Source organism: Macrotis lagotis, chromosome 7 (genome assembly GCF_037893015.1).
Source record: "Macrotis lagotis isolate mMagLag1 chromosome 7, bilby.v1.9.chrom.fasta, whole genome shotgun sequence".
In the NCBI taxonomy this organism is placed as follows: Eukaryota; Metazoa; Chordata; class Mammalia; order Peramelemorphia; family Peramelidae; genus Macrotis; species Macrotis lagotis.
In genome coordinates this window covers 113,637,674-113,651,124 of record NC_133664.1, presented here as the reverse complement: position 1 = coordinate 113,651,124, position 13,451 = coordinate 113,637,674, and the positions used below count along the sequence as shown (strand labels likewise).

The window sequence follows — 13,451 nt, the reverse complement described above, 5'->3', positions numbered from 1 at the left end:
CCTTTAAATGTTTCATTTAAAAATTTCATATTTATTCCTTTTTCATACAGTATTTTTACTTAATTACTTAATGTTGACTTACATTAAGTCTATGACCAAATATTTAACCTAACTTTTACAATAAGGAATTGTAAGCACCTCAAAAAGAAAAAAAAATTAGACTTTCTCTGGTATAAAGGGGTGCCGTGTCCCTATGACCTTCATGATGTAGAAGGGATAACTATATTTTTATATTGTATGGGCACAGTTGTTATTATTACCACTTTGTCCTCACTCCAATTAAAAATGTTACCTCCTAGGGGCAGGGACTATGGTTTTGTCTTTTTTTTAATCACCAGCTTTTAGCACCATGCCACCATAGTAATGTTTGTATTAACCATGTTAAATAAGTTAAATGCTTACTGCATCACCCTGTCTGGTGCTGCCAAAACACTAGGTTTGGAGTGAGAGGTTTTAAGGCTTCCCTTTTTTCTTCTGTTAAAAGAAGGGGTGAACCTAGATCTTAATCTTTTTTTATGTCATGGACTCCTTTGGCAGTCTGGAGGAAATCTTTGCCATTTCAATGTTGCTAAAATGCATAAAATATTTAGGATTACAAAGGAAACATTATATCAAAATACAGTTATCAAAATATTTAAATAGCACCACCTTAAGAATATTTGGTCTAGATAATTTCTTTTTTTTTCTTTTTAGGTTTTTGCAAGGCAAATGGGGTTAAGTGGCTTGCCCAAGGTCACACAGCTTGGTAATTATTAAGTGTCTGAGACCAGATTTGAACTCAAGTACTCCTGACTCCGGGGCTGGTGCTCTGTCCACTGTGCCACCTAGCTGGCCCAATAAAAACCTTTAAAAGTAAGATTGAACAACCCTGAGCTTAGATTGTGCATAAAGTTCTTCAACATAGTGTTAAGATTATTCGACAGTCAAATTTGCTGATTTTCAAAAAACCTTGTTCAGTTCTGTGGTTCAAATGTTTGATGACAAAAACCATTGTTTATTATCTAATAGAATCTGAATACTCAGTTCACATTCATGATGCTCATCAAACAAAATGCTAGAATAAAGGCTATTAAATATCTGAGTTAATTGGAATGCTTTGGGAATTAACTATTCTTGGTTAAGTCAAAATTCATTTTTATTAAAAATCTTCCTAGAATATGTTGACATAATGGAATCTTTCTATGTTCTTTTAAGTGAAAGTATTGATGCAGAACTGGACAACTCTACACTGAATAAGGTACTTTTTATTAGAAATGCTTTTTTCTTTTAAAAACAAAAAATGCTTAATTTTAATTAAGGCTTTGCTGTATTTGCAGAGATGCCAGAGAAGGGTAGAAAAAAAAGGACTCAAGGGCACAAAATAAAATGCAGATTTCTCCAACTGTAGCACAATTCAAGTTTATTCCATTTGTTCTTGCAACACAAAACTTAACACAGTATTATTTAGCATTCTGATGTTCATGAACTAGGATAATATGAGAAACCTAGCTGTGTCAAAAGAATTACATTGTGAAAAAAATGAACTCAGATATATCAAAATGCACAAAAGCACTATTTTTTTTCATTACTGCTTAGAAAGATATGATTGTTCCTCCATTTACAAAATAGAATCAGGACAGCTTTATTTATTTATTTTGCATGCAAAACACTGCAATTGCTTATGTGGGAGTGCACTCTCACCAGCTTCTTCTAATAGACACTCATGCGGACAATATTGCATGGGAGAAGGTAGCAGCTCAATTTAAGTTTCAAATGCAATTTAACAAAGTAGAGGGTGCAGAGGATGTAAAACTCATTAAGTACTCATAGATCTTAAACCATGGTTTGGGTGAAAACAAGGAATGAGTGGCCTACTTGCCAGCAGCTTCCACATTTTATATCTACCTGTCCTTTGTACACAACTAGAATTTAGGAAAGTGTGCTGTGCATAGAAGAAATACATGGGTATGTAAGGAAAAAGATGGACTGTCTGAATCTCCAAGTCCATAGCAATTTGTCTAAGTGTGGTGGTTGTAATTTGACACTTCACTGATGTGCTGGTGTGAGGTAAAGGTAAGCCACCTTTAAGTATTTACTTGAGACCAGAAGAATAGAAACCCAAAGAAAAAAGCAAAAGAAAATGAAAGATATCTTTCTGAGATGCTTAATTTTACTTCAAGAGGACAAAAATGTTAATTTGACCTTTCACTGATGCATGTAGTGCAAAAAAAAAGACAGTATTTTAGCTTTTTACCCAAAAATATTAATGTTTTGTTGTCAATTTCTCTGCCAAAGTGGTTCAGAGATATATTATAAATAATGAAGTTAGTTAAAAAACGAAAGGGAAAAGAACCCCAAACTATCTTGGTCAGTACAATTTATCCTACATTACTATGTTCTCTTAGCAAGGGAGCTCTTCATAATTATGGGGTTTGTTTACAAGATGGTAAAGGAAAAGGTGGAAAGGCAAAACTACCTTTAACTATATTACAAAAAACAGGATAACTTGTACAAAGTATCATTAGTTTTATATAATTACAATGACTGAGGAAAGCAAAAGGCCTGGGAAAGAGTACAGTATACATTTTGCAATAGTCATCTACAACGAAACACTTTGAAAGGTAAGGGGGAAACTGTGTAAGGATAAGTTCTAAGCCTTTAAATAGCATTATGCCAACAGGGAAAAAAAAAACAAAACACTGAACCAAAACCCACATACACTGCACTACTTTAATGGAACTAAAATGGACAGAGCCCTATATATTAACAGTGGTATCTGCATTTTAGTTCAGTGATGTAGGCCAGCCCTGATTAATAAGTTTTTATTAAATATAAAAAGGCTGTATTAAGACAGCAGAGTTATCCAAATATGCTTGTCATTTTTAACAATTATCCAGTAATTGGCTTCTCAGAATAAGGGAAATCATGGGGTGGCTGGTTATGGAAGTGGGAGGAGGGGTCACTCAGAAAGGAAAGAATCTTGGATAAAAAATCCACTACAGTTAATCAATCAGAAACAATTGAATATGATTTGGTATTGGCCAGGCTGGTTGTTCTTGGTAATAATTTAACTTTCTGGAAGGATGCTGCACTATGTATAAAAATCTTCATTAAATTGTTCCCATTCCACAATCTGAATGCAAGGCCTTTAAAAAAATCTGAGGTACATTCAAAATTGTGTGACTTGGTTTAAAAAAAATCCAACATTTATTAGTAAACTAAATTTATCTGGATGTTTCTGTTCAGTGCATACTCCTGATTTTTGTCATATTTAAATGTGAGATATTAAAATTAAGTATTCATATTTTATTTTGTCATAATGATCAGGAAACATTATATGGTGTGTACAATATTTTCTTCAAGTTATAAAAACACTGTAATTGGATACTTATTGTAAATGTATAGAATCATTTTTAAAGTGTATCATATTCTATGTAAATACGTGATTTTAAAACAGGAAGTTACAATGTATTATCCAGGTGGGTTGCCATATGACCAGCAGAAACTGAGATATTTGGTAATAAATCATGTTTGAGGAAATGGTCAAATTAAATTTACCCAAATATTAAACCCCACCCTAGCATAGTATAATAAGTAATCTCATTCCATAAGAATTAACATACAATGCTGGGTCAGGTTATTTTGTTCCAACTGTTCAAATTATTCTTCTTGATTCTTCAAATAAACTTTTATTGCAAAGAAAATTTTCAATCAGAAATAAGTAGAAGAAAACCTTCAGTTACAAGGAAACTTGTTTCCTTTTTCTATGATTCTAACAAACTTATGGCTATGATTCTACTTTTAAATCCCCACTCACTGCTAGAAGAATTAGAAAGTGTTTCATACATAATACAAATTCTCAAACTAGAGGAGAAAATGAATATATTGGAATGTTATTTCTCCTTCAGATCCCCCAAAGATTTTATAAATAAGACTGGTCAGTTTTATACTTAAGGACACATGAAACCCACATGGAAAGGGAGGAGAAATTCAAAGTCCAGTCATCCAGCTACTTAAGGGTAGTAGTATACCCCTCCTTATCTGAATTGAGCCTTTGTTTAAATCAAAGTTACTGAGGAAAGATTTGGTCACCAACCACAGGCAACACTCTTAACCAGGCCAGGAAATTCCCATTACAGTGCAATCTTAAGGCAGAGGGCTATAGCTAATTGCTTATCTCAGCACCCTAAGTTTACAATATAGTAGCCATCACTGCTTCCACAGTTAGGGCTACAAAGTATATAAGGAGGCCTTTATATAATCAGACCTTTCAACACAATCTAATTAATAAAACTAGGTAGGGAGCTGCACAGATTGAATGTTAAACAGTATATTTTGTTTTTCCCTTCAGGGCACGAGTTGAATTTAACATGAGAGAGTGATGTGATCAGGAATTCCAATAACACCCTGATCATATGGATTTACCCTCTCTAAAAATAGTTTTTCTGGTAGTCTGATTTATTATGAATTTCTCTCTCCCCTCACCTCTCTTAAAAGTATTTAGCTGAAGAAGCTGGCAGATAGAGAGTGACAGACAGACAGGCAGCAGTGTGAGGCCACGGGAGAGGCATTCTTTCATATTTATCAGTCTATCCAGCCATCACTGAAGAAGAGCTTTGATTGCCTGGTTGTCAGTGGCTTCAAAAGCAGTGAGTCCATCTGGGCCTTTCACAGTTTTATCAGCACCCTGAAAGAGAGAGAGAGAGTGAAGAATTGTTATTATCCATAAGCTTTAAGTGGAAAGGGAAGGCTGTTACAAGAAAATCGCTTAGTTTAGATGAATATTTTAATTGACAATTAAAAATTCCTTAATTGTCTTTATTCCAATTTTCTCATCTACAAAATGAGGAAGTTGGATAAAATGACTTCTAAGGTACTTCCCAGGTCAAAATATGAGACTTCAGTAAGATACTATAGCTCTGTAAGATAATTCTAAGAACAAACCGTCATAGTACAAAGGAGTCTAGGAATTTATAATAGGTTGGAAGAAGGAATGGATCAGATGGGAAAGATTGATTTTCCTACTTATCAATCTACAAGCTATGTAGGAAACTAGCACTTAGTAAGGCTATTGGCCACAAGTTTTTTTCTTTTACTGGTACTATAGTCTATACATTATGTCTATGCATTACATTTTATATACAATTTTTTTTTCAGAAAGCACCTGTAATTAACAGAAGAAAAGAAAAATGGTTTGCTTTTACATGGAATGAGATTATGAAAAGAATCAGTTATTTATACCTTTCTCTTTTTTTAGACTGGAAAATGATAATGCATATTAACACATAATGAACACACATTAAAATCCAAAGAGGAGAAATAAAACTAGGTGGATTTCTTTTTTTAAATTTAAATATTTTATTTTCCAATTATATACAATAGTAATTTCTACCAATCATTTTTGCAAGGTTTTGAATTTAAAATTCCCCCCTCCCCCAACAGAAGGTAATTTGAGAATCTTTACATTTAGTTTCCATCGTATGCATAGATCAAAATAAAATTGAATGCATTGAGAGAAAAAAATATATCCTTAAGAAAGAAAGAAAACATTAAGAGATAGCAAAACTTTGTAAAACATAGGATGAATTTTTTTTTTTAATTGAAGGTAGTAATCTTTGTTCTTTGGTAAAACTCCAGTTCTTTTTCTGGATACAGATGATATGATCCAACATGGATCCCCTAAAAATTGTCCCTGATTATTGCATTGATGGAATGAGCAAGTCCATCAAGGTTAATTATCACCCCATGTTGTTATTAGGATGTACAATGTTCTTCTGATTCTGCTCAGCTCATTCAGCATCACAGCATCAATTCATACATGTCTTTCCAGGCTTCTTTGAACTCCCATCCCTTATGATTTCTTATAGAACAATAGTGTTCCATCATATACATATATCACAATTTCTTCAACCATTCCCCTATTGATGGGCATCCCCTCAAATTCCAAATATTTGCCACCCCAAACAGGGCTGCTATGAATATTTTTTGTACAAGTGATGTTTTTGCCCCCTTTCATGATCTCTTCAGAGTATAGACCCAGTAGTGGTATTGCTGCAGGGTATGCACATTTTTATTGCCCTTTGGCATAATTCCAAATTGTTCTCCAGAAAAATTATGCACCAACAGTGCATAAGAGATTTCCCACATCCCCTCCAATATTGATCATTATTCTTTCTGGTCATATTGGCCAATCTGAGAGGTGTGAGATGGTACCTCAGAGATGATTTCTTTTGAGTGGTTTTGTTTGTGAAAAAGCCTTTTAATTTATTTTATTCAAAATTATCTAATTTGTTTTTTTTTATAATTTTCTCTATTTCTGCCTTGGTCATAACTGCTCTTTCCATAGATCTGACAGATAAATTATTTTTTGTTCTCCTAATTTTCTAATCATATTACCTTTTATGTCTAAATTCTGCGCCCATTTTGATCTTATCTTGGTATAGGGTGTGAGATGTTGATCTAATCCTAAAAACTAGATGAATTTCTTAGAGGTAATATTGCTCACTTTACTTGATAAAAAATATGGGCTAAAAATAATATATTACAGGTTATGGAAAATATTCTCTCCTATATCCTAGTTTTCTATGCTACTCTAAACATCTAAGTTAAGGGAAAACTGCTGCCACATGGATAATCTATGTGTAATGCCGAGATGTCATTTGGACTGTGTAGTCTTTGTACTTGGGCGTTCATTTCTGTGAAGTATATTTGTTTGTCTAATTCACAGGTAACACCTGTAACCTTGTGAATCCTATAACAATGTTCTCATCATCTGTATATGTCCCCTCAACCCACACAGTCCTTGTTCATGGTGCCTCTAACACTAGATGCTATCCATGTCCTCTTCGCTCTACTACTGTCCCCTTAATCACTGTCACTTGTCCACTGTGTGTAAGATCTCCTTTATTTATTAAATTCTTTACCTTTTCCCTAAACTTCTCTGCCCTAATTTAGGTTTTTAACTTGGGAATCTCTGTACCTTTTACAAAATATTTTGATGAGACTATTTCAATATTTGGGAAGTTTTTTTGTGTATATTTTATCCATTTAATAGCATTATTCTGATAGGTTTCATCAACTACCAAAGAGGGCTAGGGATCCATGACAAAAAAAAAAAGGGTAGGCTATAATTAGAGGATGGGTTCTACCTGAACGAAGACCCTAGACTGCTTCCTTCTTTTCCAGTCCTGTCTCATAAATGCTCTTGCTCCTTGCAGTCTCTTTCGTGGCTGCAAACTTCAGCTGTCCTCTCTGCCCTGGAACTGAAAACAGGGACTACTCTCCTACAAGTGTCCACAGCCAGAGCAGGGTCCCTGCCCCTCTGCTACTGTACTCACTGGGTAATAAACTAGTTCCTTTGCCCCATAGCTGTAACCACTTCTGGCCAGGAAAGCTATGCCTGGTATCCCTATACAGAGGAAAGTCCCTCAATCTTCTACTCAACTCAGCTGTCTGATCCCAAAACTGTCCAGGAGGAGAAAGTTCTGTAAGACCGAGACTCTCAACCCAGTTGCTCACAGGGCTTCCTATTTGTTGATTCAGCAGAGGCCTGGAGGTATTTGCACTTCATTTAGACCAAACCTCCAATCTTGGAGGTTGGGTCTTTTCTGGAGTCTTCTCAAGTTGTCTAAGGAGGGCAACTGTTTTACTCTTGACTTTTATCCCCCTTTACTTATCCCCCTTGACTTTTATCCCCCCTTCATTTGGAGCAACTTTCTATCTTTTGTGTGTGTGTGTGTGTGGAGGAAATCTGGAGAGCTTAAAGTTTTCTGACCCACTCCAATCCTTTGTTTTAAAGTTTCACATCAGAAACCTGCTATTCTGACAGTTTTAAGCAACTGAATCTCAGCATTACCTATTCTTTATACAAAAGGCAGGGTTTCTGTCAATAAATATTTGGTGGAAGTAGCAGGAGTTGTCAAGGTAAAGATCAAGTTGGGGGAATCACAACAGATTTCAAACAAGGGAAGCTTGCTCTACTCATCCCTCCTGTTTAATAATGGTTGATTGTGTGAACACTGGCAGGTACCAGAGGGGATACTAAAAAAACCCCACAAAATCACTACCTCTGCTCTTAGGGAACCAAAAATCCTGTTGGAGGAATAAGAATTCAAGGAATAAGAAATTACAAGAGAAACAAGGTGATTTAGACCAAGTCCTGTACTGAATTCCTGATGTTGACAGACCCATAACATCTTTCCCTGCTCCCCCCAAATGAAAGCTAAAACAGAAAGAGGCTGAGAAGAGACCAAGGGGTCAAGAGGTGTAGATATATTTTGCTCACTATGTGTTAATAACAATCATTTGTCTTTGGGTTATTTAAAAACTAATATAGTAAATTAATTACTTGATGAACAATATAAATGAGTCAGATTAAGTGTTAAAATGTGGGTGTGTCAGGAAAATGGATGAAAGAATTTTATGGGAAAGTATTTATCTAAAATAAAACAGGTAGTACTTAGAAAATTTTGTTAACTTTGCATGAAGGGAAGACCAAATAAGAATTATTACCATAATATGTAATCAAGTATTTGAAACTCTTAACCCAACACTTCAAAATAAAATGGAACATTTCCTTCCACTCTAGTCCTTTTCAGTTTAACTAAATGTATCTGTCAGAGATGACAGATATTACTTATAATTTTTGAATGAAATCAGTAACCCAGGCAAAACAGCAGTTTCCTGAGGGAAAAGTAACTGTTACTTCAAATAGTTGTTCAGCCTTAAACTTTATTTTGGCATAAAAATAGTGTCCTATGACCACCTGTTATTTTCTTATTTTCTTACTATTATGTCTATAAAAATTCTGACCATGTTTTATGCTTCCACCTAGAATGCTCTACTCTGTTTCCAATAGTTGAAATCTAACCTATTTTTCAAATGCTACCAATGTCTAGAACTCTTGGATTCCTCTCAAGAAATCTCCTCTTCCTCCTCCTCCTCCCCCTCCTCCTCTAAGTACTCCAGCAGCTGACCCTTTGTTGTCATTATTTATATATGCCATATCCCTTACTAGATTCCATTCTATAGAGATCAGCAACTTTTAGTCACTTGTGAACTCCCTGCAGTACCTAGCCCTAGGTTTTGAATACTTCAATGTTCTATGATTTTGCAATGCTCTCAACTGAAATAGATTACAATTTAAGAGACAGTCTTCTCAGAGTTGTTGTGGCATAGCACTTCATCATGTTTGAGCCAACCTCATGGTTAAGACTTTCCAGAACATAACTTGACTGGTCCTCAGAAAAGATACACACACACACACACACACACACACACACACACACACACAGTCTCCATCCATGCCACTAAAGTTCTTGATTTGTTGGCATGAAAAGTCAGGATCATTTCTACTACAATAAGGCATTAAAGTAGGTTTTGAAAATAATGGGTACTTAATAGAATACAATTTCTATCACTTTTAAAAACAATTCCCAAGTCACATAATATAGAAATTCAAGTACCTTAACAAAAGTTAAGTCAAAATTGTATTGGAACTAAATTACTTTAATCTGCAAAATTAGTGGACGATTTCTGAGATTCTTTCCTGCTTTATTCTATGATTAAATATGATTCTATGTTTAAAGACAGACTAGAACCATAAATCAACCCAAAGTATGTGAAGACAAACATGACTTCTTATAATACATATGCACTGCTGAACATTGGTCATGTCCAAAAAAATATGTCTTGTCCTGTACTCCTTTTTGCCAGGACATGAAGTCATGATTCAACATAATTTCTTTATGGCCCTCTGAATTTTGGCTAATCATTTTGTTGATCAGAGTTCTAGGGAGGTATCTATATCAACAAGTTCTGCTGATTTTATATCCCTCTCTAAAGAAACAGTTGTAATATGTAAAATTTGTAACATAGGATGGCTCTTGGTAGGGAGAGGGATACATACATGTGACATTATGGTGATGTAATAAATAGAAAACATCAATAAAAACAAAAAAAATTGTCATGCTACTAACTGCACTGGTTAGTAGCTTGCTGCAGACATCACTGAATAAAAAGGTCTTTTATGAGGGTATAAGTTTCTTCAGAGAAGGTTGTCCTAAGAGTCAGTGCAGTATGGTGAAAAGAACACCTGAAATCAGTGCAAACAAAATGAGCTTAAAAAAAAAATACCGGTGAGATTTGTGATAGAACCTAATCTTATACTATGAAACCTGACTTGATTATCTGACTCTTTAAAATAGTAAATTCATCTACTCTTTTCACACTATTCAAATGTTATATTTTAAAAAGTTTATAAGACTAAGAGGGTTTTATGGGTACTTTATACTGCACTCTGCTTATCACAATATGTAGGAGGTAATGAAGAGTTAGGGCAAGAACACTAAATAGAATCAGGGGACTCCATTCTTGACTGCTATTAACTACTTAGGCAAATCACTTAGTTTTCCTATTTGTGAAATGGCTGAATATTATACTGTACTAAATGATTTAATTAAAAAATTTCTTTTAACTCTAAAATTCTACATTTCAATCACATAAAACTGTGTTCTAGTTTCTTACAATCATTAGATGAATTATACTTACTCTTCCACATTTGCAAAGTAAGCAAAGAAACAAGACAAGTATTCAATTCTCCTTTTATGAAGATGATACCTGTTTCTGACAGGTAGTTGTCTTGATATGCAATTGAGTATGGCAATTAATGCTAAAAGTAGCAGCCTATCATAATTATACCTGCTTATTATGACAAAGTGAAATTCAGTCATTATTCTCCATTACTGATCAACTTAAATAATCCTCATTAAATGTATTATTTCATTAAACCTTTTTGGTATTTATTTTCTAGCTAAATCATTCTGGGGGGGTCAATAACACTATAAAAATATTAAGATAAGATGGACCTGTCCTAACACTTTTTTTCAGTCCAAAACAATACATTTCAAATAATATAGTATAGAATTTTAGGGTCTTAACCTGCAAAAACCTCAATTAAGATATCAGATATGGGAGACAGTTTTGGTTTCTGATGCAGTGTACAAAAATATGTTATTAGTAAATCTCCCAAGCACATGCATAGTCTGTTTTTCATTTTTGTACTTCAGCACCTCACATAGCACATTGTTAACCTGAGAGGGACTTACAGATATACTTGTCTGAATTTAAACACAGTGACATTAAAATCTTAATTCACATGTTTTTGATGATTATCATAATATGGTATAACTATTTATAATGTCTATATTATCATTCCTTACCATATAAAAATGAATAATGCTTAAAGCAAATTTGCGTTTGTGGAATAAAATTTCATCCTTCTAAACCTTCACATTTTAGTTTTTATAATTTTTAATTTAGGATGCTGGAAGTAAACATTAAAAATTTTATTATAGTTTATGATTTGGATCTAGTCAGGCCCGGAAGATTTATAATCTTATAAAATCTCTTATCCATTGTTGTTGTTGACAGAGTAACAGTATGATTTATAAATTATGCCCAGGATTACAAAGTAGATCAATGCTAGAGTTATCCCTTGTTATTCTATGGTATTAAAATTATAAAAATTAGATTAAGATAGGACTGAATTCTACATAAAATGTATGTTAAAAATAAATGAATTTCTGTACCTAGTAAAGTCTTGATGCTAATCATTTGATCATTCAAGAGAACTTTATCTATAATTACCATTCCTCTCAACAATGTGTTCAAATTACATTGTTACAAAATCCAATTACAAAAGCTATTACTTCATCCAACATTAAATGAAGCACAGGTATTTGAGTTTTTAATCAGAATAAAATTGAGAGCAATGAATTAAAGCACATATCTACAGTCATAGAGGGGTCTTGTTAGAATGAATGTAGCTCTCAATCAAAACTTTCACTAATGCCAAAAGTGGCAGAGTGGAGAGTGTTCAACTTTTGAGTTGGAAAGGCCTAAGTTCAGATTTGGCCTCAGATTCTTCCTAGCTGTGTGACAGTGGAAAAGTCATTTACCCTCTATCTGGGTTTTATTCAACTGTAAAAACTAGGGATAATAATAATGGCATCTCCCTTCCAAGGCTGTTGTGAGGATCAAATGAATTATTGGTAAAGTGCTTAACATAATGCCTGGCACATAATAATGTTAAATGCATACTGGAAAAATCTAAAAAATGACAGAACTGACTGAACTTGCTTCTTTTTGTAACCATATAACCAGTGATAACTGGTTCCCTCATGCAGCAAAGTTTTGTTACTCTGAATGTCATAAACTCCAACACAAATATTTCCATGTACAAAGAACAACAACAAAAAAGGGACTGGGAAGCTCTAATCCATACAATTTACTTGCTTCTTAAAGGTATGTAATAAATTCAGTAGGTGAGTTTAAAGATGTCTTGTTTTTTATATCTCTCTTGTTTTCTTCTTCTAATAAAATGCTTCAATGAAATTCTTCTCTTTTTTGGAATTTCTACTACCAGCTCCTGTTTTCCTTTGGTGCTCCCAAAAACCTTTATTTGTAACAGTAAGGACAGTCATATAAAACAAATTTACATCTTGACTGTGTCTCAAATTCCATGTCTTTTGTGGCACATTTAGTCTGTTATCCTTACATCAAAAAGTGCTGCTAAAAAAGTAATTTTATACATATGGGCTCTTTCATTATTTGATCTCTTTGGAATCTGCTTAGTAATGGTATTGGTGGATTCAGAATATGCAATATTAGTGAAGTTTTGGACACAGTTCCAAATTGCTTTTCAGAATGGCAGGAGTAGAGGTTTGCCCAAGGCCCCACGGCTAGGTAATTATTAAGTGTCTGAGGTCGGATTTGAACCCAGGTACTCCTGACTCCAAGGCTGGTGCTCTATCCACTGTGCCACCTAGCCGCCCCCCTCTTTTGACTTTTTTTAATTTTATTTTTTGTTATTTAATTTTTTTCATTCAGTAGTTTTACACTTATCCAACTTTAATTTTCTTTTTAAGAAATTATTTTTTTAACTTGAGGTTTTGTACCTCTTTTTCCATTTAGTCAATTCGTTTTTAGGGCGTGTTTTGTTTTGTTTTGTTTTGTTTCCACAGTACCATGGGGTTAAGTGAAGCCACATTTAAACTCTGGTCTTCCTGACTCTAGGGCTAGTACTCTATCCACTAAGCCACCTAGGTGCTAGGATTTTTTTTAAAGGAATCTCTCCCTTTTTAGAGGATGATCCTCTTTCCTGGAATGTACCCTCCCCTTCCCCCCTTAGCATAACTACTTAGAATGCTAGTTGAATTCAAATCCCAATAGTTCTATAGACTTCTCAGCAGACTACTGATCCCCAGTAGTTGAGAAGTTGCTTCCTTCAAAGCTCATCAGTTCTATAGACTGTGAAGACTACTGATTCTCAGTAGTGAATGCTTACTTTGGATTATTTGTTAGGAAGGTATTTAATAATTATTTGATTGAATCCAGTTGTTGGTATTGACTCGAGCAGTTCTCAAAATATGGTTTCCTCTGTTTCCCAGGGATTTTTGAGATCCTTTTGTAGA

General features: G+C 34.1%; 1 protein-coding gene across 1 annotated transcript in view; it reads right to left on the bottom strand.

Annotated features, from left to right (window-relative positions):
• Window positions 1-1,382: 1,382 nt before the first annotated feature.
• MTPN (myotrophin) overlaps window positions 1,383-13,451 on the bottom strand; it is a 50,056-nt gene continuing 37,987 nt past the window's right edge. Inside the window, exon 4 of the mRNA XM_074193609.1 lies at window positions 1,383-4,666. Within this exon, the coding sequence (XP_074049710.1) occupies window positions 4,580-4,666 (87 nt within the window). The 3' untranslated portion in view covers window positions 1,383-4,579. The remainder of the gene's footprint in view (window positions 4,667-13,451) is intronic.